At 41.8% G+C, this 22434-nt stretch overlaps 1 protein-coding gene across 1 annotated transcript in view; it reads left to right on the forward strand.

The window, feature by feature from the left end:
• Positions 1-22232, forward strand: part of CFAP58 (cilia and flagella associated protein 58) — a 130786-nt gene extending 108554 nt beyond the window's left edge. The window contains exons 16-18 of the mRNA XM_056850450.1: positions 10855-10974; positions 15979-16112; positions 22112-22232. Coding sequence (XP_056706428.1) covers positions 10855-10974; positions 15979-16112; positions 22112-22232 — 375 coding nt within the window. The remainder of the gene's footprint in view (positions 1-10854; positions 10975-15978; positions 16113-22111) is intronic.
• Positions 22233-22434: the final 202 nt, after the last annotated feature.

A 22434-nucleotide genomic window follows, 5' to 3' on the forward strand; every position in this document is an offset into this window, starting at 1 on the left:
ATGAGTATGACCATTTTCTTTTCTGTTTGGGCTTGTTCAGACTCTGTCCTGAGGCGTTGTCCAGATGCCAGATTTTTTTTTTTACTTCAAGAGCTGATAATCCTCAATGGGTCAAGTTGTGCAGACCCCCATTAGCCTGATGTAGAATATACCATTACCTTGACCTGTTTTATGTTAGCCCCTACCAAACTTGTTCAAGCCCAGTTTAGTGGTTCCAACCCAGAATCTGAATGTGTCTCATACAGGGCATGAGACAAAACAAAATCCATATGACATGAGGTTCTGAAGATTCCTTTTTTGAAAATTTTGCAGATACTGGACCTGGCTTTTCAAGAAGAGACAATTTCCTACTAGCCAGCTGCACTGAGAGAAGGCAGGAGTCTGATTAAGATGGTAGCTAGTTCATATTCAAAAGAAGGAAAAACAAAGCTCTAAAATAAATGGAGTGACAGGTTCAGAAATATGTTGTCATGGTTTAGCCTAGAGGCAGATCCGTGGGCTTCTTCGAGAACTCCTGGAAAAACAAATTTCATAAGCTGGAAGAATTGTTCTAAAAATAATCAAGAACTTTATGTGTACAAATTATATGTAAGGCAGGCACTGGAATAAACACTGAAATCCTCCATACCCTCGCTCTGTACTGCCACTTAAAGTGGAGAGGTAGCTGCAGAAAGGAACCATGCCATTGTGGCTTCAAGTGGCAAGGAAAGAAGGCATAAGCTATGGCAGGCATTTCTGACTGCATATTTCCTCAAGGCCCTTACCTATTTTCTGCTCATTTTAAAAAATAATTATCAGACCTCTTTTTCTCCCAGGAGTTTTAAGGGGACTTGCTGTATTGCATGTCGGCTTCCAGAGAGTGTTATAGTAGGTAAAGGTAAAGGTCCCCTGTGCAAGCACCGGGTCATTCCTGACCCACAGGGTGACGTCACATCCCGACGTTTCCAAGGCAGACTTTGTTTACGGGGTGGTTTGCCAGTGCCTTCCCCAGTCATCTTCCCTTTACCCCCAGCAAGCTGGGTCCTCATTTCACCGACCTCGAAAGGATGGAAGGCTGAGTCAACCTTGAGCCGGCTACCTGAAACCGACTTCCGTCGGGATTGAACTCAGGTCGTGAGCAGAGCTTTGGACTGCAATACTGCAGCTTACCACTCTGCGCCACGGGGCTCCTAGTGTTATAGTAGCTTGCCATATTTGCAGAAGCATCCAATAGGCCAATGTGTCATGATATGACACTGCATAAAAATCTGAGCCTGCCACGCTAACAGAATTGAAAATCATGGAATTGTGCAGGATGTGCGTGGAACCAGTTTGGTATACAGAAGTCAGAACCAGAGCTGTGATCTAGAAATCAAGCTAAGTAAAGGTCCTGCTTTGGGTGCCCCTGCCATCTGAAGTAGGATTGCCATCATCCAGGTGGTAGCTGGAGATCTGGGATTACAACTGATCTACAGGCGGTAGAGATCAGTTCACCGGTAGAAAATGGCTGCTTTGGAAGGTGAACTCTATGTCATTATACCTATTGAAGTCCCTCCCCAAACCCCACCCTCCTCAGGTTCCCCCCACCAATTCTCTAGGTATTTCCCAACCCAGAACTGTAATCTGAGGCTAGATGGATGGTAACCCATGAAAGGATCTTCTCAGTTGTGGCACCAAAACTTTGAAACTCTTTCCTCAGGAAGATTCATCTGTCTCCCTCTATTTCTGTCTTCTGCTAGTGGGTGAAAACTTTTTTTGTTCTGTTTGGCATACCCCCAGTAACTGTTATTGGTCTCCTCTCTGGTTTTTGGTGTAATGTCTATTCATATGTTTTATGTGATTATTATATATGTAATTTATTTTAAATGTTTTTAATGTTGAAATGTTTTAATGCCTTGGGGGCCCTGTTTGGGTGGAAAGACAACATATAAATGTCTTAAATAAATAAAACAAAATAAAGGGGTTTGACAATCTCCCCAGTGCAGCATAAGGTATGTGTTGCAAGTACAAAGATGGATACCTCTATACTTAACTATAACACCAGGGCAAAATGTAAAATCCAGCACAACAACATCCAGCTTGATTTGGCGTCTAACACACTCCTGAGTACTGCAGAGGATTGTAGCAAACTGTCTGAAGCAGAAAGCAGTCTATCTCTGTTAATTCACAGCATTGCAATGTTGCCTAAAGCAGTTGCTGAAATTAGGGGTGCTTGATTCCCTCCCAGTTGGGTACGTAGCAGTCATGGGAGCCAAGTGTTCAGCACACTGCACCAGAACAGTTCACAGGTGTCCACCTGCAGGAAAGAAGGATGACTCTGCCTCTGTGATTACAGGCTGCTTTGTTGCACCTGTCGTCCTCCATGCCGTCTGTCATTCCTACTTCCTACTTAAAAGCCACACTGTTAGAAGGGGAAAAAACAACGTTTTGACATTTTAAGATGAGACTTACTAATCTAGTGTATTTGTGTGCCTTAGGACACTGTAGCTTGGTTTCCTTCAGTGGCTGCCAAGCTGTCTGGCTTGGGATCAATTCATTCATGCGTGTTCTTGAACAGCCTCATGGGAATTCTAGCTTCCATCGTGCAGGGAAACAACTCGCTTTTAAAACTTATGTGGCTAAAAGTTTTATCTCAGAGTCTCCTGAAACATAGTATTCGTGGCATGCAGCCCCCTCCCTGCCTTGACACCTGAAAGGAAAAGTGACACATGTTTCAATCAGTTTTTGTGACCACAATAGATAACAAACCAACTGCACACATCTCAAAAGAAGTGGTGTATCTACCATAGGTAATTTAATAGACACAACTGATGTCAGAAAAGCAAAGAGAGGATGAACTAACTGCAAGTGCTAGACAAGTGACTTTATGACTCAGCCAACTGACTCTCCTATGGTGATCCTGAAGAGAGTTCGCAAAGTGTGCAAATTTAGACGTGGTGGCAAACTTCAACACTAATGTTACTTATTTACCGAGGCATGACTAAGCCATATATGGAGCATTAACAGCTACCACACAGGCATAAAACAGCTTGGCACAGCATTCAAAGTGAATATCATACAACAACGTTGAGATGATCTGGCAAAAGGCCTTGACTTGCCTGTGAACAAGGGGTTTGATTAAGGGTAGTTTGGCTAGAGGATAGTGCTTGTGTCCCTGGCAGAAATGTTGTAAGATAAGACACTACAGAAGTAATCAGGAAGAGGGGCTGCCAGAACAAGTCTTGGAGGGGAAGTAAAAATAGAATAAGGCAGGCACGAGAATGGAACTGCATGTATAAGCAAAACATAAGGATACATCTGTGATACGGTGCAGTGTCTGAAACAACTCCTCAATCAAGGTAGCAGGTGATGCATTGAATGAGTGGTTTCTTGGTTTCTTTGTCTGACTGAGACCTTATACAGAGGCTCTTGACTTACCATGGGAGAGGCCGTGGCTCAGCGGTAGAGCATCTGCTTGGCATGCAGAAGGTCCCAGGTTCTTTTTTTTTTTAATAATTATTTTCCACAATTCAACAAAATTAAACATATCTCAACAATATATTCAGTTGTAACTACTTATAACAAAAAAAACCCTCATTGCTATTACTGAGAATATGTTATCTATAGTATTCAATGCTATCTACTATATACGACTTCCGCACATCTTCTTCAGTCACTAATTCTACTGGTTAACACTTTTGCATTTCAAATTAATTTCTAATCCTTATTTTCTTTCATACAGACTTGCTTTAAGCTATCTATACTACTTCTATAAGCAGTTTCAAGTCCTACATAGTTATAATATCATCATCATTGTCTCTATATAACATTTTGTTATTCTATAATGAAGGGATTAGATCAATACATAAACAAATTTTCCCTTTTAAAATTCATCAAAGTAAATCCACCGTGCCTCCCTTACACCCCAAAAATAAGCATCATCTTAGCCATTTTCTTGTTTTGGGAGGGGATCTGCCAGTCCTTCTTCATTTCCCAATTTTTTTGGGTGATCTTGGGCCAGTCACATACAGTCGGCCAAACCTACCTTACAGGGCGGGAGGAGACGAGAACAATGTAAGTTGCTTTGGGTCCTGGGGAGATAGGCAGGGTACAGATGAAGTCAATAAGTATGGGAATGTTCTATGCCTGCTGTATCTGCGTGGTTCACAGAAGGGTGGCTCCAGGACATTTATAGTGCAGTCCTAAGGAGAGAAAGATGCTGTTAAGCCAATTGGCTTCAATGGACTTAGAGTGTAACTTAGGATGGCAGTGTTGGGCACCTAAGGTGGAAAATCCAATAGTGTCTTCCATCCTTTCCCTACCATTCTGCTTAATGACTCTTGAGTTTTGTGCTGGAATATTTGCGGCCCTCCCTAAACTACGCATGTAGGGAAATGTCTCTCTTCAGCTTCAGTAATGCATTTTTCCTGATAAATATCAGCAGCATTCTGAAATAAACATGCTTTGTTTGTATCTTCTTTAAAACTAATTAGAGAGGTAAACTCTATTAAAGGATACATGGTTCCTATCCCCTTAGTCCTGCCCAGTTGCTTGCATATTGAGCTAAGATGCATGGGGAGAAAGTGAAGCTGACAACTTGTCAACACAAACTTTTGCTGATATGGAAAGAATGAAGTATCCTGGATTCCCTTTTGATGCTTCCCTGATGTGTGGTGCTTGTAATGTAGTGACAAATCAACTGACAAGATTTAAAAGAAGTAGACGCATTTAGTGGAGAAGGACAGGGGATGTAATGCAAGATGGGTGGTTCTGCTATGTCTGGATCATGGAGACAATATATATTGGACAGGTAACCAGTTTCTGCTGCATTAGATTCTTGTTCTAACAGAAATGCATGCTTTGTCTCGAAATTGGGTTATTATACACCCCGTTGCACAATGTTCAAAGAGCTTAGTTGGCCCTTGTTGAGGATTAGGAGAGAAATAAATTGGAGACCAATTGCAAATAAGACCTTCAGTCTATCAACTGCTCCATATTTACTCAAATTACCAGTACCGTCTCACAAAACACAAATCTGTGTAAAATTCAAGGTTGGTTCCTGAAAGCTGCTTCTGAACACAATGTTTTTCTATTTGTGTCTCTGTCTTTCACACTGGCAAATAATGGGGACTTCAAACAGGCTGAAAAAAGATTCAATCCTACACCGAATGAGATAATGAAATTTCACCGGAGAATAAACCTGAAAGAAAATAGTCATTGGTACTTTGCTAAGGGCAAATTATATAATGGTGATCTCTGCGATACTCATGAGGTAGGCTTGTGAAAAGCAATGCTAAATTGTGACAATAATTTCAAGAAATAGTTTTTTATTTTAATGTCTTAGTTTGTGGATGCCTCATTTTAGATTCTTTTGTAAGTTATAATCACAAGTGCAAGTGTTTCTGGCTCCAAGCCACCAAATCATAACTTGCTTTTGAAATTCCAATTATGTCTTTTCCTCACTGGAAATGGTAAGCAGTGGGTCTCCTTCACCAGAAAATGTCAGCATGCTCCCCCCCATCCTTTTTTCTCATAGCTGAACACTAGTGATGGGTGCTTCTCTTACGTGCTTAAGAAACTGGGGTGGGCAAATCAAGGTATTTCCCCATGGAACATGCCATAACCTTAATGCTGTCATTGTGAGTGCCATTGGAACCAAAAGCCTTTCCCTTCCCTGAAATCTTTGCATCCCTTCAGTACATTCCTAAACTGCCCTGCCACCTCTTCTCTTCAGGGCTGCCAAGTCCCTCTTCGCCACCATCGGGAGGTTTTTGGGGCAGAGCCTGAGGAGGGTGGGGTTTGGGGAGGGGAGGGACTTCAATGCCATAGAGTCCAATTGTCAAAGCAGCCATTTTCTCCAGGTGAACTGATCTCTGTTGGCTGGAGATCAGTTGTAATAGCGGGAGATCTCCAGCTAGTACCTGGAGGTTGGCAACCCTACTTCTGTTCCTTAGAATTACCTGGTGGTAGCAATAAAATCATTATGGTAACAACCTTGTGGCTACTTTCCAAGTGGAAGAAGCCCTAAGAAATTTTATTCAGGATATCTGACCTCCAGATAGGGTTGCCAACTGCCAGGTAGTGGCAGGAGATCTCCTGCTAATACAACTGAGCTCCAGCCAATAGAGATCAGATCACCTGGAGGAAAATGGCCGCTTTGGCCATTGAACTCTATGGCTTTGAAGCCCCTCCCCTCCCCAAACCCTGCCCTCCTCAGGCTCTGCCCCCAAAATCTCCTGCTGGTGGCGAAGAGGGACCTGGCAACCCTACCTCCAGAGTATGAGTTTAGGCAGCATAGAGAGTGATGGTTTCTGGACTCCCTGACATGTGGTATGCTGTTCCTGCAGTGCTCTAGGTATCAGGGTGTGGAAGGGAGGGTTTTCAGCACGGTCTCCCTGTCACTGCAGACATCAGGTAAATAGGAAGGAAAAAGGTCAGCAACAGAAGTGGCATGAAGATTCATTAGATGATCTTTTATGAGTGTGCCTTAAATTGTCAGATGAACTCCAAAGTTCAGGGTAATGAACCTGCAAGTTCACCAAGATGAACTTTCCCCTGTTTTTAATTTCAGCACCATCACTCCCAAGCACAAACATTTTTCTTAGCCTTTCCCTATATAATTTGCCTTCTGGACTGCTTACTGCTCTTTGAATTTGTTTCAGTTTGTCAATATCCTTCTTCAATTGTTTCACCGCAAATGAAGCACAATAATCCAAATGACATTTTATCAGAGCAGAGCGGCACTTTCTTACTTTCAGAATCTTGGATAGAAAACTTCTGTTAATACAATCTAAAATGGCACTGACCTTTAGTAGCACTGAGTCATACTACTGACTGATGTTCATTTTGTGACTTAAAAATCCTGAATCTTCCTTCTGATACTACTTCCTGGTTTCTATGAGTTATAGTTTTGCACTTTATTTTTCAACATAAGGTTACATTTCCTATGGTGAATTGCCTGTTATTATTCTAGATGCTGAGTTTGTTGACATGGGCCTATCATCCGACAACTTTGTGGCTGCAATCCAGAGATAGGTATCTGTCATCGGGCAAAGATGGAATGTGTTGAAATGTGTGTGTGTTAACTGCCGTCAAATCGCTTCCGACTCATGGCGACCCTATGAATCAAAGTCCTCCAAAATGTCCTGTCTTTGACAGCCTTGCTCAGATCTTGCAAATTGAGCAAGAAATAAGTATGAAGATTTTGATTGGGGTCTTGCAATAACATTTTATCCTTTCAGAAGCATATTTTAGCTTAGCATTGCAAATAAGTCCATAATACTTCCTAGGCCACAAAACAAATTACTAATGTGCCTCCTACCCACAAATGACGGTGTTAGTCACATGTTACCAAAAGGAACAAGGTACCGAATTTTGTAAAATTTGCCTGATTGGTTGCTTGGAGACAATTCTTACATGCCACACGCAACCAGGCATGCTTATTTACAAGACTATTTCGGGAAATCATGTACTAGGGGTGTGTAGTGATGTTTATAGCGTGAATGGCAAGTGATTGGAAATGGGTAGCAGGAGACTGGGCTTCTGCTCATATCCCTTTGTGCTAATTGTAGACCCAGAGATGCAAGGAAGGTGCAAATCCCCCCCTCCAATAAATTCAGATGTTTTTCTTCTCACCCTTTCTTCTGAAGCTTATTGCATTTTGAAATGAAGGCAGGCTTTGAATGAAATGTGCCTTGTGAAAACCTGATTACAAGACGTATCTACAGACCCATCCCCTTTCCCCCTTTTGCTGGCATCTTGTCGCTCCTCCAACTCCTTATTGAGGATGATGCCTAAATAACTGGCTTTTAGTGTTACCACCTTCCTGATTCACCTCTGGTACTTCTCTTTCCTGGCTGGCACAACCACAAGGTTAGAAGGTAATTCATTGTCTTCTGTGGAACAACAGCAGTATAAGTGGTGAATGGATGGCATCCTTAGTGCAGTTCTTTTAAATAGTTATCCCTCTAGCTACATGTCCATTGACTACGTTTTATAGACTCCAACTAGCATTCTAGTAGCAAACTAGATTTGTGGGTTGAAACGTTTACAAATACGTAATTCTTGTTACAGATTGGCTGAATTTAAGGAGTTTAACCAGCTGTTCTCCCACATTTTAACCAGGCTGCTCTGGCTTATGCTAACCAATCTCTGCCAGTTCTGAATAGGAGAGCTGACTGGGAGAAGGAAAGAAAGGGGAGAAGGGAACAAATCACCCCAAAACCCCACTCATCCTCATGCACCCCCTAACTCCTAGTGTTCTAGAATGCCAGAGAAAGCATAAAGGGGGGTATCCCATGATGGCGACAGCTTAACTACTGAAGGGCTAACCTCCAGAGAAAAGGGGGGCTGGGAAAGAAAAACATTTTTTAAAGAATGTTTCTTGGCATAGCGTGGCAGAGGGAGACTGAAATCCAAGATGGTAGTGTATGGCATGGTCAAACAAATTGATGGCACTCTTTTATATTATTGTGTAAACAAAAGGCTAACTCAGATAGAGAAAAGTTTCACTTCATAGTAACAATGGCCATAAGGAGCTTGAACAGCTTTGTCCATTTATCTATTTCCAGTGTGCAGTAACTAACAACAGTGCAAGTTGTATAGCACCAATAATCCACTTTTCCCAGTTCATAGCTGAAAAAACAGACCCTGACACTGCAGGCATTGATGGCTATATGGCACTTGTTGCTGATGGTCCTGTTATAGCAATTCTTCTCTTGCATCATTCCATCTTAGCAATGCACAGGGGTTACCGTTGGGCTTGAAGACAGGCAGTGCACCTACGGAGGCACTGTTCGTGACAACTGGCACTACACATATTGGTTGCCATGACTGGTGTGATTGCAGAGACCACTTTTTTGGTTTTCCGAAATTGCCCAAACCGTTGAAACGGCGTGTGACAGTTTTCACAAACGTTGCCATTTATGCACGGGAGGTTTTGCCTTGGATTTGCTGCTCTCTAGATGCACATTTTCCCCATCCAAATTTTCAAACCTCTGCATGGGGGCTTATTTTTGAGTTCTGAGAATTTGGAAGGGGAAAATGTGCATCTAGAGAGCGGCAAATCCAAGGCAAAACCTCCCATACATAAATGGCCAGTGTCTCTATAGGAGCACAGCTTGGCTGTGATTATACCACAGCTCCTATGCACTTCTTAGGTAGTTATATGGGAGCATCCATGTGTGAACAAGTCTGTAGTGATACAGACTAAAACGATCAGTTAGAAGAGCCATGGCATTGCAACCAAAAATGAAAAAGAGGTCATTCTCATTTTTTCTTTCATTCTTGGAATTCCCTAACCGTTCGAGAGTTGTTGTACTGTTCTATCTCGAGAGCTGGTAAAATCTCAGCTAAGCCACAAAACCCACTGGATGGCCTTTGGCAAGACATACTCTCTTAGCCTGTCTTGCTGCACAGGGTTGTGGCAAGGATAAAATGGCATGTCCGTGAATTCCCAGCAGGGGGGCTTTGTTTGAGAAGAGTAAATCAATGGCATTTGAACAAACATCTCTACAGATTTGGTATACTATGTTGTTTTACTTTGTTAATGTTGAATTACCAATCGTAACTGGGTACAGAATGCTGGAATCTTTTCATGGAAGGATTTTGAAAGTACAAATCCTAAACAACATCAGGGATCGCATGGAGAAAATCTCTGCAGCAAAGACTGAGTTCGATATTATATATTTACCTTCAGTGGTGAACGCTGCACAAGCCACTATGTGTTCATCTTATATTGGAGATGCGTTATATAGACAACAGCCTCAATAAAGGAAAAAAAGGAACAGATAACTATGACCAGGAAACCCCCTCCTGCACTGAACACCTGAACCTCCCTCCACACTGATCATGAGTTGTTATACCTGCAAAATCAGATTGGAAGGACCACATAATATGAGATGCCTGTGCCCACTGATAGCTTTTTTGTACAGGGCTTTGCATAGTGTCCTGAAAAAGTAAGAGTGAGGACACAGCAGTGATATTTACATTAAATCAACATTATATGACAGAGAAGCCCTTATCAGGGGGTTGGGGCAATATTCTCTGATTCCACCCTCTCAAGGCAGGCCTCTGATTCTCCCCCCCCCCCCAAGCTATTCCTGGAGTTGCCCTTCCCTGTAGGAATAGCATTTCAGGAAGAAGGGTTGTTGCACTTCTGCAAATGGGAATCCTTCAGTCTATGGAAATTGTAGGTGGGATCCAGGTCAGTGTGTTCCGTTCTTGATAAAATTATGAGTCGCCCTATAAGCTATCTGTTCATATGCTGTTACTCCTGCTGATTTTTTTTTTAGTTTTCTTTGGAACGTTTTTAGCATTTATATGAGTTTTACTGTTGTGAACTGCCTTATGGGGACAAATAGCAGAGCATAAGTTTTGAAATAAGAAATAATTGTAATAATATTTAATTAGGCAACTTTCTGCACATTTAGGAATCTTAAGTCAAATTTTTAAGTGCCACAACATTTTATGAAAATGTGAAAGGTTTGCTTAATTACCAACTTAGTAGCACAATTAAAGTTTTTCTTAAAAAAATAATATAAAAAGAAATGCATAGCTATTTTTATTGACCTAAGAAATCATTTTAATGGAAATTTGCTTAAAATGAAGTCCATTATTCATCCAGGTACTGACCACACCCAGACCGACTTAGCTTCTGCACCGTTGCTGTATCATGTGCTTCTAACCCTATGCCTATCTACTGCTCTAAGATGAGATTTGGGGTTTGACAAGGAATACAGTACCACAATCATTTGGTTAGCTTATAAGTATCTCAGTTATCTGGCTCCCTATGTTTATTCCCTCCGTTTTGTATTGCCTCCCCTCCCTTATGCCTGAAGATGGGAATAGAGCAGCTGTGACACAAATTGGTTCCATCCCACCTTTCCTGTTTCCTAGGAGAAGGAGAAGCTGTACGTAGAACTGAAACATATCTTAGCCCGGCAGCCCGGACCAGAAGCAGCAGAACAGTTGCAGCTGTATCGGCACACGCTACGGGAAAAGACCAAGCAACTGAAGGTAGAACGTCTTCCCAATCATTCATTATAAAACTAAATCGGGGTGATTCTGTGTCAAGGCTGTCTCCAGCTGAAACGAATAGGCTTTATTAGCAGGCTTACTGGAACGACCTTGATGACTAAGGGTTCCAGCATGGGGGGTGGGGGGTAACAGGACAGAGAGACGTCTGTAAGTGGAATTTTCCTCAAAGATGGCTCATTTCCTTGAAATATTGTTCTAGAATTTAGGAAAGAATCACTGTACAGGAGAGAAGGTGTGGTGTCCTGAAAACTGTTTTGAGGGTGAGGTGTAGTAACAGGGCCGAACTAGACATGTCAAGGGAATCCATGTTTGTGTCTATCCATTCACTTAAAATGTAAGATAGAGGTCATTTTTACCACAAATAATGCATGCTAGCAAGGTAGGGTTGCAAACCTCCAAGTAGTGGCTGGAGATGTCCTGGGATCACAACTGATCTCCAGGCAACTGAGATCAGTTCACTTGGAGAAAATGGCTGCTTGGGAAGGTGGACTCAATGGCATTATACCCCACTGAAATCTCTCCCCTCCCCAAACCCTTCAGGCTCCACCCCCAAAATCTCCAGGTATTTCCCAACCCAGAGCTGGCAACCCCATGGCAAGAAGAGGTAAACCTTGCCCATCTTACATTAAAGTGCTCCATTGTTTTCAGTACATTTCCTCTAGCTTGGCTCACTTCAGATCCAAGCTGGAAGAAGAATGCTGAAGGCATCAGAGCATGGCAAGGTAAGGTGTGTGTGTATGAGGTATTTAGCTTTCCCCAGTCAGAGCCGAACTACACGAAATACCTGGCAGTTTTTGAGTGGATCTCCCCATGTTTCCATTTTTTCATAAAAGAGGGATGGCTTTGATTCTGATCAAAGCAGCTGTGCAGGAGGAGGAGGGCGTTCATCCTCCATTGTGCCATTTTGCAGATCTAAATCGCACTTCTGGAGCTGTTATTTGCCTTGCTAGTACATATATAATGAGCCAATAGTTCTGGCTGAATGGCTTCATTAATTAGAATAGTTATTACATACATATTATTTTCATGAATGTGTTAAGTGCCAAGGCACAGCTGTCGTGGACGTGTTATACTTATTCTGTGACATTTGGGTACTTTTAGCCCTTTATTTCAAACATTCTTCCGACAGTTCAGGGAAATCTTTGAACAGTTTAGAACTCATATGGCTTGAAAAGCAACCATTTTTACTTGTCTTTTCGGTTCTCAGTCTTTAGCACATCCTGCTACTTTATGAATCTATAAGCTTTGTGAGATTGATTGATTGATTGATTTATACCCCGCTCTATCCCACCCAAAGCCGGGCTCAGAGTGCCTCACAACATGAAAACATTGTTTACAGTACAATCCATTTTACATTAACATATAAAACATATTTACCATTAAACCCATAATTCAGTAATTCATAAACTCTAAAATCCAGCTGGTGCCCAATTCTTGGGCACACAGGCCAGCTGCCAGCCCGGAGGAGAACGGTCAGGACCCTCGAATCAAATCAGACCAAAAAAAGTCAGGGGAAGGGGAAGGGAGGCCAGCTATGATGGAAACTATTAAAACTGTCTTCCCAAAAAACTAAATGCTGTATTTATCAAACATATTCCAATTACACTGAGTCTACACAAACCCTTTGACAGTCACTTTTCTTCTGCCTAAATAAAAACTGCATCTCTAGTTGCCACTAATGGCAAATAGGTACTACTTTATCCTTGCAGGTGCCCACAGTAAGAACTCACAAAAAAGCAGCATGTTTTCTATTGTATTTTCATGCCAATGGAAAAAAAAAACACCCACGGAAGAGCACCGTCTTGTACATAAGCCAAGTTGCTATTTAACATGGAGCTTCAAGCGGTTCCAGGAGGCATAAACAAGCTTTTTCCACCAAGGAAATCCTGCTTTAAAGTGACAAGGGGTTAACAGAGATTACTCTTGTCAGCCCCCTAATAAGATGCGAGACTAATATATATGGATGTAGTGTTAGGGAAAGATGAAGGATTTAGCAGTGTTTTCCTCAATCCGTTTCTATTCGCTTGTTAAGGACAGAAGGAAAACGGTTTTGACTGGCACATTAGAAAATCTCGCTCATTTAGAAAGGAAATTAAGCCTCATACAAAATTCTGGCAGCCTCTCCAAAGGCCCAAGTGGCATGCACATTTATAGTAATGGGCTGTAAATTAATGCTCTAATTAGATTTTCATTTCTTAATTTTTATAAACAAACATTACACCACAAAATGCAACTCTCATCCCAGTCAGGAAATTTATACACAAGCTTTCCTCCACAAAGCCTTTGTGAAAAGAATTAATAGACGTTTACCAAAAAGCTCAGTTTGTGTGGTTTTAGTACCATTACCAAGAGGAAGATTATTTCTCATGGAAAGTCTGTACTATTCTTACAGGTTTGTATTAAGCAAAAAGGGTTAGGGAATGAGATTAGACAAAAGGTCTAGCTGGGCCACCATTCTGTTTCCAGCAGTAGCAACCAGATGCTTCTGGGAATAACACAAGCTGGTCATGAAGCCAAGAGCCTGCCCCTAATTATACTCCTCAGTATCTTGGATTCAATACATCATTCAGAAGTGGAGGAGGAGGAGGAGGAGGAGTTGGTTTTTATATGAACCCAGCCCTTTTCAACCTGCACTATTACTTGTAACACCTTGACATGGATGGCCCAGGCTAGCCTGATCTTGTCAGATCTGAGAAGCTAAGCAAGGTTGGCCCTGGTTAGTACTTGGATGGGAGACCACCAAGGAATACCAGGGTTGCTATGCAGAAGAAGGCAATGGCAAACCACCTCTGTTAGTCTCTTGCCTTGAAAACCCTACTGGGTTGCCATAAGTCAGCTGTGACTTGATGGCACTTTGCACACATTACTTGTTACTGTAACTGTTAGTGCTGACAGGCTGGTGTGAGCTCCTTGCTCATGTGTAAGAGAGATTCTGGCCGGATTTTGATAAATTAGTTTTGAAAAGCAAACAAAATGTGATGTGGTGATGTTATTATCAACTTCCACCTAAATTATAAAAAGTACATTAAAACTGGGAAGATCTGATGACTTTTAACAGAAGTTCCAGTTGGGGACATTGAGAATTTTTGCCATGCTGCCTAATTATGTTTTGTCAGAATGAAGTCCCACTTAGAATATCAGCTCTCTATTTGCACAGATAAAGTACTTTATATAAAGCCACCGTTTGCATTATACCATAAACATCACAAACTCAAAAAGCCCCACCTGGCCTTGCCCCCTTTGTAAAAACTCTTGGCCGGCACAAAGAATAGTGTCATGGTGCCCACCGGCACCATGTTGGGGGCCTCCTGGTTTAGTGCATGTTCCAAGTGGGGGTGCTTTGTATTAAGTAACATTTTGTGGAAGGTATAACAATATCTGGAAAAGTGGATTTGTCACTTTAAACGTGCAAGCAGAGATACAAAATACCATGAAGGATTTAATGTTATGAATGTGATAGGGTTTTGTGGTTTATGCTGGTACTATGTAGCTTTTCAATTATATATATGCTCATTGGTTCTTGTAGGTTATCCGGGCTGTGTAACCGTGGTCTTGGAATTTTCTTTCCTGACATTTCGCCAGCAACTGTGGCAGGCATCTTCAGAGTAGTAACATAGTTGCTGGCGAAACGTCAGGAAAGAAAATTCCAAGACCACGGTTACACAGCCCGGATAACCTACAAGAACCAATGAACTCTGACCGTGAAAGCCTTCGACAATATATATATGCTTCTTCTTCCTGGAGGAAAATGTGTTAGTCCCTCTTCAGTTTTCATCAACAAAACTTGATTTAACACATGATCAAGCTCATGTCTTAATTTTATTACATGCTGTTTGATCCTATACATGTTAACTTGGAAGGAACTCCCACTGAATTCAGTAGACCTTACAGTGCTTGCAGGTTTGAAGCCACAGATTGTTTTATTTGCTGTCATGCTAATAAATCTTTTTGGAGGAATTTGGTAATCAAGTTATATTTCTTTTGTTAGAAAGATGCCACAATTCATAAAACAGACGTTTCAAACATTTAGGAAGGTTTCTAAAATTGTTTCTATATTGAGAGACACTAACAGCAGAAATCGTGTTAATACCACTGAGTGTCTAGAACTTTGATGGTACTAGGGACGCAGGGTTGGATCCAATGGTATTCTTCTGCTGGTGCAACAGCACTTTGAATGGCACATATTGGTCAAGAAGGGGAAATGATTTTTGCTAATTGCTCCTCTCTTTAGAAATTCTCACCTCCCCACCCCCCAGTGCCATTCGTGAGAGTCTCCATCAAATTGTTCATGGCCTGGATCTTACCTTTTGGCTATGATGTCACTACCTCCTCCCCATGTAGCTAATCCCAAGAGTTTCAATCTCCAAGGCTGAAGAATAGGGCAGGTGTCCTGCTAGGAAATGGGAGAATCCCCCAAGGCCGGTGGGATGCCCTTTCCTCTCACTCTGGGAGGGTCAACTATTAAGCAGCAAGTGGTATGCAAGACTCAAGTACTTCCAGCTTGGATTAGCATGCATCTGAGATGGATGTTAAAAAGAACCCCTATCCCCTTGATGGCCTGATGAGGGCTGACCATGCTCGTTGCCTACTAGGAAGCACAGAATGTTGAGGGCAGTTGACTATCTGCTGAAAGAAACAAAAAGAGGACAGGAAAAAGGAAAAATTGGCTCATTTGAGTCACTAACAGTTTATAAGGAGGGGAATTCTTGGAAGCCTGAATTCTGGGGTTTCTGGGTAACAGAACAAATTGCTTAGCTAGCAAAGCTGCTATTCCTTGCCTGGCCATAAAGCAACATCTGTTTGCAGTACAGGCCATGATGTAGGCTGATAGGTTCGATCGTGGTCTTGGAATTTGCCACTGAAGACTTTAGGGTTTCAACAAGTGGTAGTATAGCCTTAAAGCACAGTTCTGATTTACAGCCAACAGAAAGACAGAGAGAGAACAAATTATCCATTTCATGCATTTGTTGTATTTTTTTAAAGGTTTTATCTTCTGAGCTGAATATGTATGAATCACAGAGTCAAGAATACAAATATGAAATTGAAAGGCTTGCCAATGAGCTTCTGAACATCAAGAAGAAATATCTTACTCAAAAACGGAAGGAACTTGAAAACAAGTAAGAGGCAGTGCTGGTACTGGTGGTTATGATAATAGTACTTGCTAATAATATTATTGTCCAGCTGAGCTCCAATTCGGAGATGGCGCTTGTTCCCAGATGACAGAAATGAAACTGGCCATTCTCTAGGTACATGCATAAAAATAACTTTTAACTGGAGTTCCTTTAAACACTCTCTAATGTGAACATGCATAAAAATACCAACGAAAATAAATAGTTTTTCTTTTCATGTTAATTTGCATTAGCAGAATTTGCCCTGGTATAAATAGCAGAGGCTCAAAGGTGCTTTTTAATGCTTTTGTATAAATTGCCCATGTCTTTGTATCCTGTATGTTTTTTGCCAAGGAGAAGAGTGCCAAATGTATGCCCGTACCCTGATAGGTCAGCTGTCTTTTTCAGGGTGTGCTTGCAGGATATATTCCTGTGCTCCAGCTGAGCAATTTAGTGCAAATCCAGGACTGTAGAAGTATTATTATAATGTTAGTGTGTGAGAAACATGCATTGCTTTTCTGCCCTGGGTACTGCAGCTAGTTTAATGTAGTCCATCTGCTTGATGGAAAGGGGAAAGGGAACTAAAATGGGCTGTGCACAGGAAGAAAACCAGATGCATTGAATGAGTTATATTCATCTCTGCAAAAAAAAACTTCATGCAGATGTGGGAATGTTTTTTTCATGAGTTGCCTAATTAATTAACTTTATTTTTTTGATTCCCATCTTCATTTATATGATTCCCCAATGGGGACCTAAGGAGCCTTACATTGTTCTCCTGTCCTCCATTTTATCCTCACAACAACCCTGTGAGGTAGGTTAGGCAGAAAGTATATTATTGATCCAAGGACACCCAGCAAGTTTCCATGGCAGAGTGGGGATTAGAACCTGAGTCTGACACTCTAACCACTACCCTACACTGGTTAATTAGGAATTGTTTGGTGACCAAAGCACCTGGAATCAAGCAGGTATCATGAGAAAAGATATGCTCAACAAGTTAGGAGAGAATTGCTGAGCCTCCATCATCTCATATCCTTTCCCTGCCTTTGTCTTCCCATTGCCCAGCTGTTTTAGGGTTGGCAGGGCCACTTCCAAACTAGTGTTAATAGTCTGCAGTCATATCCCAATCCTTACCCTCATCAGTGGGAACAAGGTTCCTTTATTATCTGGAGATTGTGGAAATGCGTTTCCTCTCTTTTGGAAAAGGCTGAATTGGTAAATTCTTCAGACCCTAATATCTATCCCCTCTAATATATTTGCAGTTTATACTTTCTGTCTTCCTTACTTCACCTGTGTGTGCAGAATCCTGGGCTGCCCTTGTTTCTGGATATTCTCAAGATCATAGCTGCCAAATGAAAAGTACTGCGAATTCCCCTTAGTCCAAAGCAGTGATCTTCAAACTGGGTCACAACAACCGACTCCCAGGTGGGTTGCAGCAACCTGTGTAGTCCACCGTCCCAGCAAGTGAGCCAGGCCCCGAACTCTGCCTGCAGGAAATCCAGCCAGGATTCTGTGTCCCAAGAGGACAGGCAGCATTCCTCGAACAGGCCAAGGCGCTGACCTCTTGTTTGCTGAGAACACACTGTTTGAAATCCTCTGTGACAGCTGCTGTCTCTGCTTTGTTTGTGCAAGTCAGTCAACTGCTTTGCACTTTTGCATTTGCGTAGGTCTGCCAACTGCTCCTGCACCGATTTTTAGGCATGCTTCCAATCAGTTTGGCCCAGATTTTTAGGCAAGCTTCCAAACTCTTTTGTCCTGCTCTCTTTAATACAAGTTACCAGCAATGGCTGTCCTTTTGCTTTTAAAATTCTGCTGGAGTGGTTTATACCTCCACTGCTCATTAGGCAATGTCATGCTTGCAATAAGAGTCATTTCCAGGGAACTAAAGGGACAGGGAAGGAAACGCTGGGCTTTTCTAAAGAGTCCGATCGCCAGAGTGTGGCAGCTATTACTGTACCAAACTCATTCTGGAGCTACCAGCTATGGATAGAAGAGAATAAGGGCAGGAGAGAGAGACAGCAAGTCCTGCCATAATCCCAGGAAAAGGCCTCTGCCAACCCCGCTTTCAGCCAGCCTCTGTTTCATAAAGTAGTTAGTGCCCAAGAGCAGTAACAGGTCCTGGGGCACGTATAATGCTGCTGAGAGACAGGCAGTGTGCTAGCTTTCCCCCCCGCCAGTGAGTGAGGATGGAAAAGGATGCAGAGAGATTCCCTTCTTCATTTATATGATTCCCCAATGGGGGCCTAAAATGACGGGCATCATTGTCACTTTGCAGGAATGGAGGCAAAGAGGCAGGCCACTAAGTCTGGATCTCCCTAGTGAGCCACATGCTTGTAGCACCCTGTGCGTTGACAGTGGGCTGGTCTTTATTATATTAAGAAATACACAGCATGGTGTAGTGGTTAAGAGCAGTGGTTTGGAGTGATGTGGAGGACTGGGTTTGATTCCCCACTCCTCCACAAGAGTGGTGGAGGCTAATCTGGTGAACTGGATTTGTTTCCCCAATCCTACAAATGAAGCCAGCTGGGTGACCTTGGGCTAGTCACAGCTCTCTTAGAGCTCTCTCAGCCCTACCTACCTCACAGGGTGTCTGTTGTGGGGAGGGGAAGGGAAGGAGATTGTAAGTCGATTTGATTCTTCCTTAAGTGGTAGAGAAAGTCGGCATATAAAAACCAACTCTTCTTCTACTACTGCTTTTTAGATATTTTTTCAATGTTATCTGATATATGATTCTTCTGCTTTGTGTTGTGATGGCGGAACTAGCACAGGGTTGCTTTTTTACAGGTGGGCCCCAGATGGTAAAGTAAGTTTAGATACATGGGTCCCATTTCAAAAAGTTGGTCTGAAGGCTGAACTCCATTTGTAGCTGTGTACATAACTTGTTTTCTCCTTTCTTACATTACCATAATATTCTGACTAAACAAGGCTTTGTTTTCTGCCACTGTGTGGTTGATTCAATGACTGTCTGGAAGCGTTCTGGTTAAACCGGACCATTCTCTGCGGAGTCCCGTTTTATGGCCACTGCAGTTTCCCTACACAGAAAATACCCTCATGTCTGAGAACCCTCTGCCCCACCTCTGCAAACAGATCTTTATGTCTGGTGACTGAACATACTCCTATTTTGCTATGTGTACACTTTTGACCAGAATGGCCCAGGCTAGCCTAATCTCCTCAGATCTCAGAAGCTAAGCAGGGTCAGCCCTGGTTCGTATTTGGATGGGAGACCATCAAGGAATACCAGGGTTGCTGTGCAGAGGAGGGCACTGGCAAAACCACCTCTGTTAGTCTCTTGCCATGAAAACCCCATAAAGGGGTTGCCATAAGTTGGCTGTGACTTGACGGCATTTTACACACACACTTTTGACTATTGATGGCAACTAATATTCTCCTGGTTCAACTCGTCAATTGCCTAGCTAGTTTTTTTTTGCAATCATGCCTTTTCCTTCTATATGGATTAGATGTATACTATACAACTCATATGATAATGAATCAGATATTATCTCTCTGAATTCCTCCTCAAAGAACCTGCCTGGGTACCCTATTTAAAAATCAGTTTCCTTATTTCTCTTACTTAATCATATTTTAAGACAGCCAACAGTTCTGATGACTGAATTAGCAAAACAGTCAGTGATCAAAGATGACCTTTGCCCCTCTGCAAATGGCATAATGCTGCCTTGATGTTTGGAATTAGCAACAATTGTTCATGGCTAATGGCTTCCCTGGAGCTTTATGATCAATACACAATGCCACTACAATGTCTAGCAATCCATTTCCAACAGCTAAGTGTCCTTTTGAAAACAGCTATAATCTTTAGAATTTGAACTCTGGGTTTTGCTTTCCATTTTAGCATTAGGAGGAAAGTAATCTTTGTTGCAATATTTTCAACTCTGGAATTTTATTTTATTTTTTGTTGCCAGTATATTTTAAAGGGCAACAGACCAGCTATAGGGAATAGGGAACAATTTTTTGTAGAAAGTGTGGGCTTGGCACAAACAAATACATTTGTTTGCTATTCACATTTAATACTGTGGTTTCTGTTATTTCTGTTTTATGCAAGATCTTTCTTGAGGTTTATAGGCCTAGATTTTTTGGTGTTACATTCATCCTGTAACTATTTCTATTTCTGCCTTTGATCGGGGGGCCTGCATATTTGTAGGCAAATAGCATCTTCATAATGTAGTTCATTTGTCTGGATCAAGTAAACTCCCTAGCCCACATTGTTTTAGTTTGGTCACAAAATAATATTGCATGAAATAGATATATCACTCCCTGGATAAAACATCTAATGACACTTTCTGAGAAGCAGATACTTCTTTATCTGCTAGCAAGTAGATCGATGAATTGTGTGAGAGATGTGGCAACTTTTCTCTTTATAGTGTCAAGAAAAAATTAATCTTCATTTCCCCCTTTTTAAAAGTGTGAAATGGCAGATGAATAGCCAATGGCTGTTAAATCTAGGGAAATGATAATATAGTTCCGTTTTTGTTACAACATGAACACATTTGAAATGTAAAATCTGGATTCAGGTTTGAATGACATTGAACATGAGCAAGTTTTTCATGGGTGCTGCTTTACTTGCAGAGGGGATTGTCATGGGGTCATCCTCTTGCCATGGAGTCAGCCAAGCATGGTGTAGTGGTTAAGAGTGTTAGACTTTAATCTGGAGATCCAGGTATGATTCCCCACTCCTCCACATGAGTAGCGGACTTTAATCTGGTGAACCGGGTTGGTTTCCCCATTCCTACACATGAAGCCAGCTGGGTGACCTTGGTCTAGTCACAGTTCTCTCCAAACTCAGCCCCACCTGCCTTACAAGGTGTCTGTTGTTGGGAGAGGAAGGGAAGGCAATTGTAAGCCAGTTTGAGTCTCCTTAAAAAGGTAGAGAAAATCGGGGTATAAAAACCAACTCTTCTTCTCTTATTCTTGCCTTCCTTAGACACATGCATGGATCACAGTGTGCTGTGAACGAGATCAGTGCATCTTGTGTAATGGTACCGCCCTTCCTCTCTTTCCCCATTGCCTGGCCTTGAAATTATTATTTCCCAGAGCAGGATAATTTAAAAAAAATACAATTTATTGGGCCAAAGATAACATCAACTCCAGGAAACTATTTAATTATTTGAACAGTAGATAGCTACAGGAATGTCTGAGGCTTTGATCTCGATCACACAAACTCTTAAAACATGTTTTCAAAACCCTCTTAAAAGAGGCACTGCTGTACTTTTAGAAAGTAACATTTTACAAAGGCCTGATTACTTTACTGGAGTGTTTTTCTGCATTAGTGTAACATCTTGGTACACCTCAGTTCCTGAAAACATCTCCCTTGCATAGCTCTACCGGGGACTCCTCCCTTGTCTCATTAAACAGCCGAATGAATAGTGAAACTGTCCTCTGTTCTCTTGTGGCCACTCAGTTCAAGCTGTGATTGTTCATCCTGCAGTGCATGTTCTAGAGGCCGTGGCTATTGGTTCAAAGCCCTATAGGTAGTGTCGCTTTTGTGTAAAAAGAACAAACTGCATAATTATCGCTCCAAGTCTGTTAAATGGGGAAAATGGCTAACATGGTTTATTCATTAAAATTCAACAAAGGAAAAATATCTCCCCTTTTTTTGCCTTTGATGATGTCAGTCTTTCATTGGAAAACAAATTATCGTTTGGTAGAGCGGTACTAAGATTAGAAATTTCCAGTGACAAACCTTACACTTATTCTGCTTCTAATGAGAAACTGTGGCCATTTTGAAGGAGTAGCATTAGGGGGGCTCATTTAGTTTTAACTTTTAATAATCCTGCGTACCATCAGCAGTCATTTAATTAGATCCAAATAGACATGTAATTGTGGCTGTTTAACATAACAGACTTCCATCAACTTATTGTTTTAATGATCTCTTGATAGAACAGCTGGAGGTATGAAAACTTTAAAAACTTTTGGAAATAATATAAAAAAATACAGCATAAAAATATGCAACCTTCCTTTTCCTTATCTCTTTCTTCTTTTCCCCCATCATTCCAAAGGGAAAAGGAGAGAGCCTTCGGTAACATGCAACGTGACCTCTCCGGACAGAAGACCAGCGCTCCGCGTTTCACTGGAGGTGGCTTTCCGCTTAGCAACCCACCTCCCAAAATTGTGGCCTAAACAGTTTGCACAATCGCACCTGATCTTCTGCCTTGACATCGTTGGAACTAAAACATTATTCTTGGATATACAAGACAATATTCTTGTTTGAGAGGAATGTGTAGCAAATCACTGACCTGAGATCACTGTCGTTTTTTTAATCAGAGGCTGGAGTAGGCAACGTTGTTCTTTATACTCTCTTAGTCGAATGCTGCCCTATGCA

Source organism: Euleptes europaea, chromosome 5, assembly GCF_029931775.1.
Source record: "Euleptes europaea isolate rEulEur1 chromosome 5, rEulEur1.hap1, whole genome shotgun sequence".
In the NCBI taxonomy this organism is placed as follows: Eukaryota; Metazoa; Chordata; class Lepidosauria; order Squamata; family Sphaerodactylidae; genus Euleptes; species Euleptes europaea.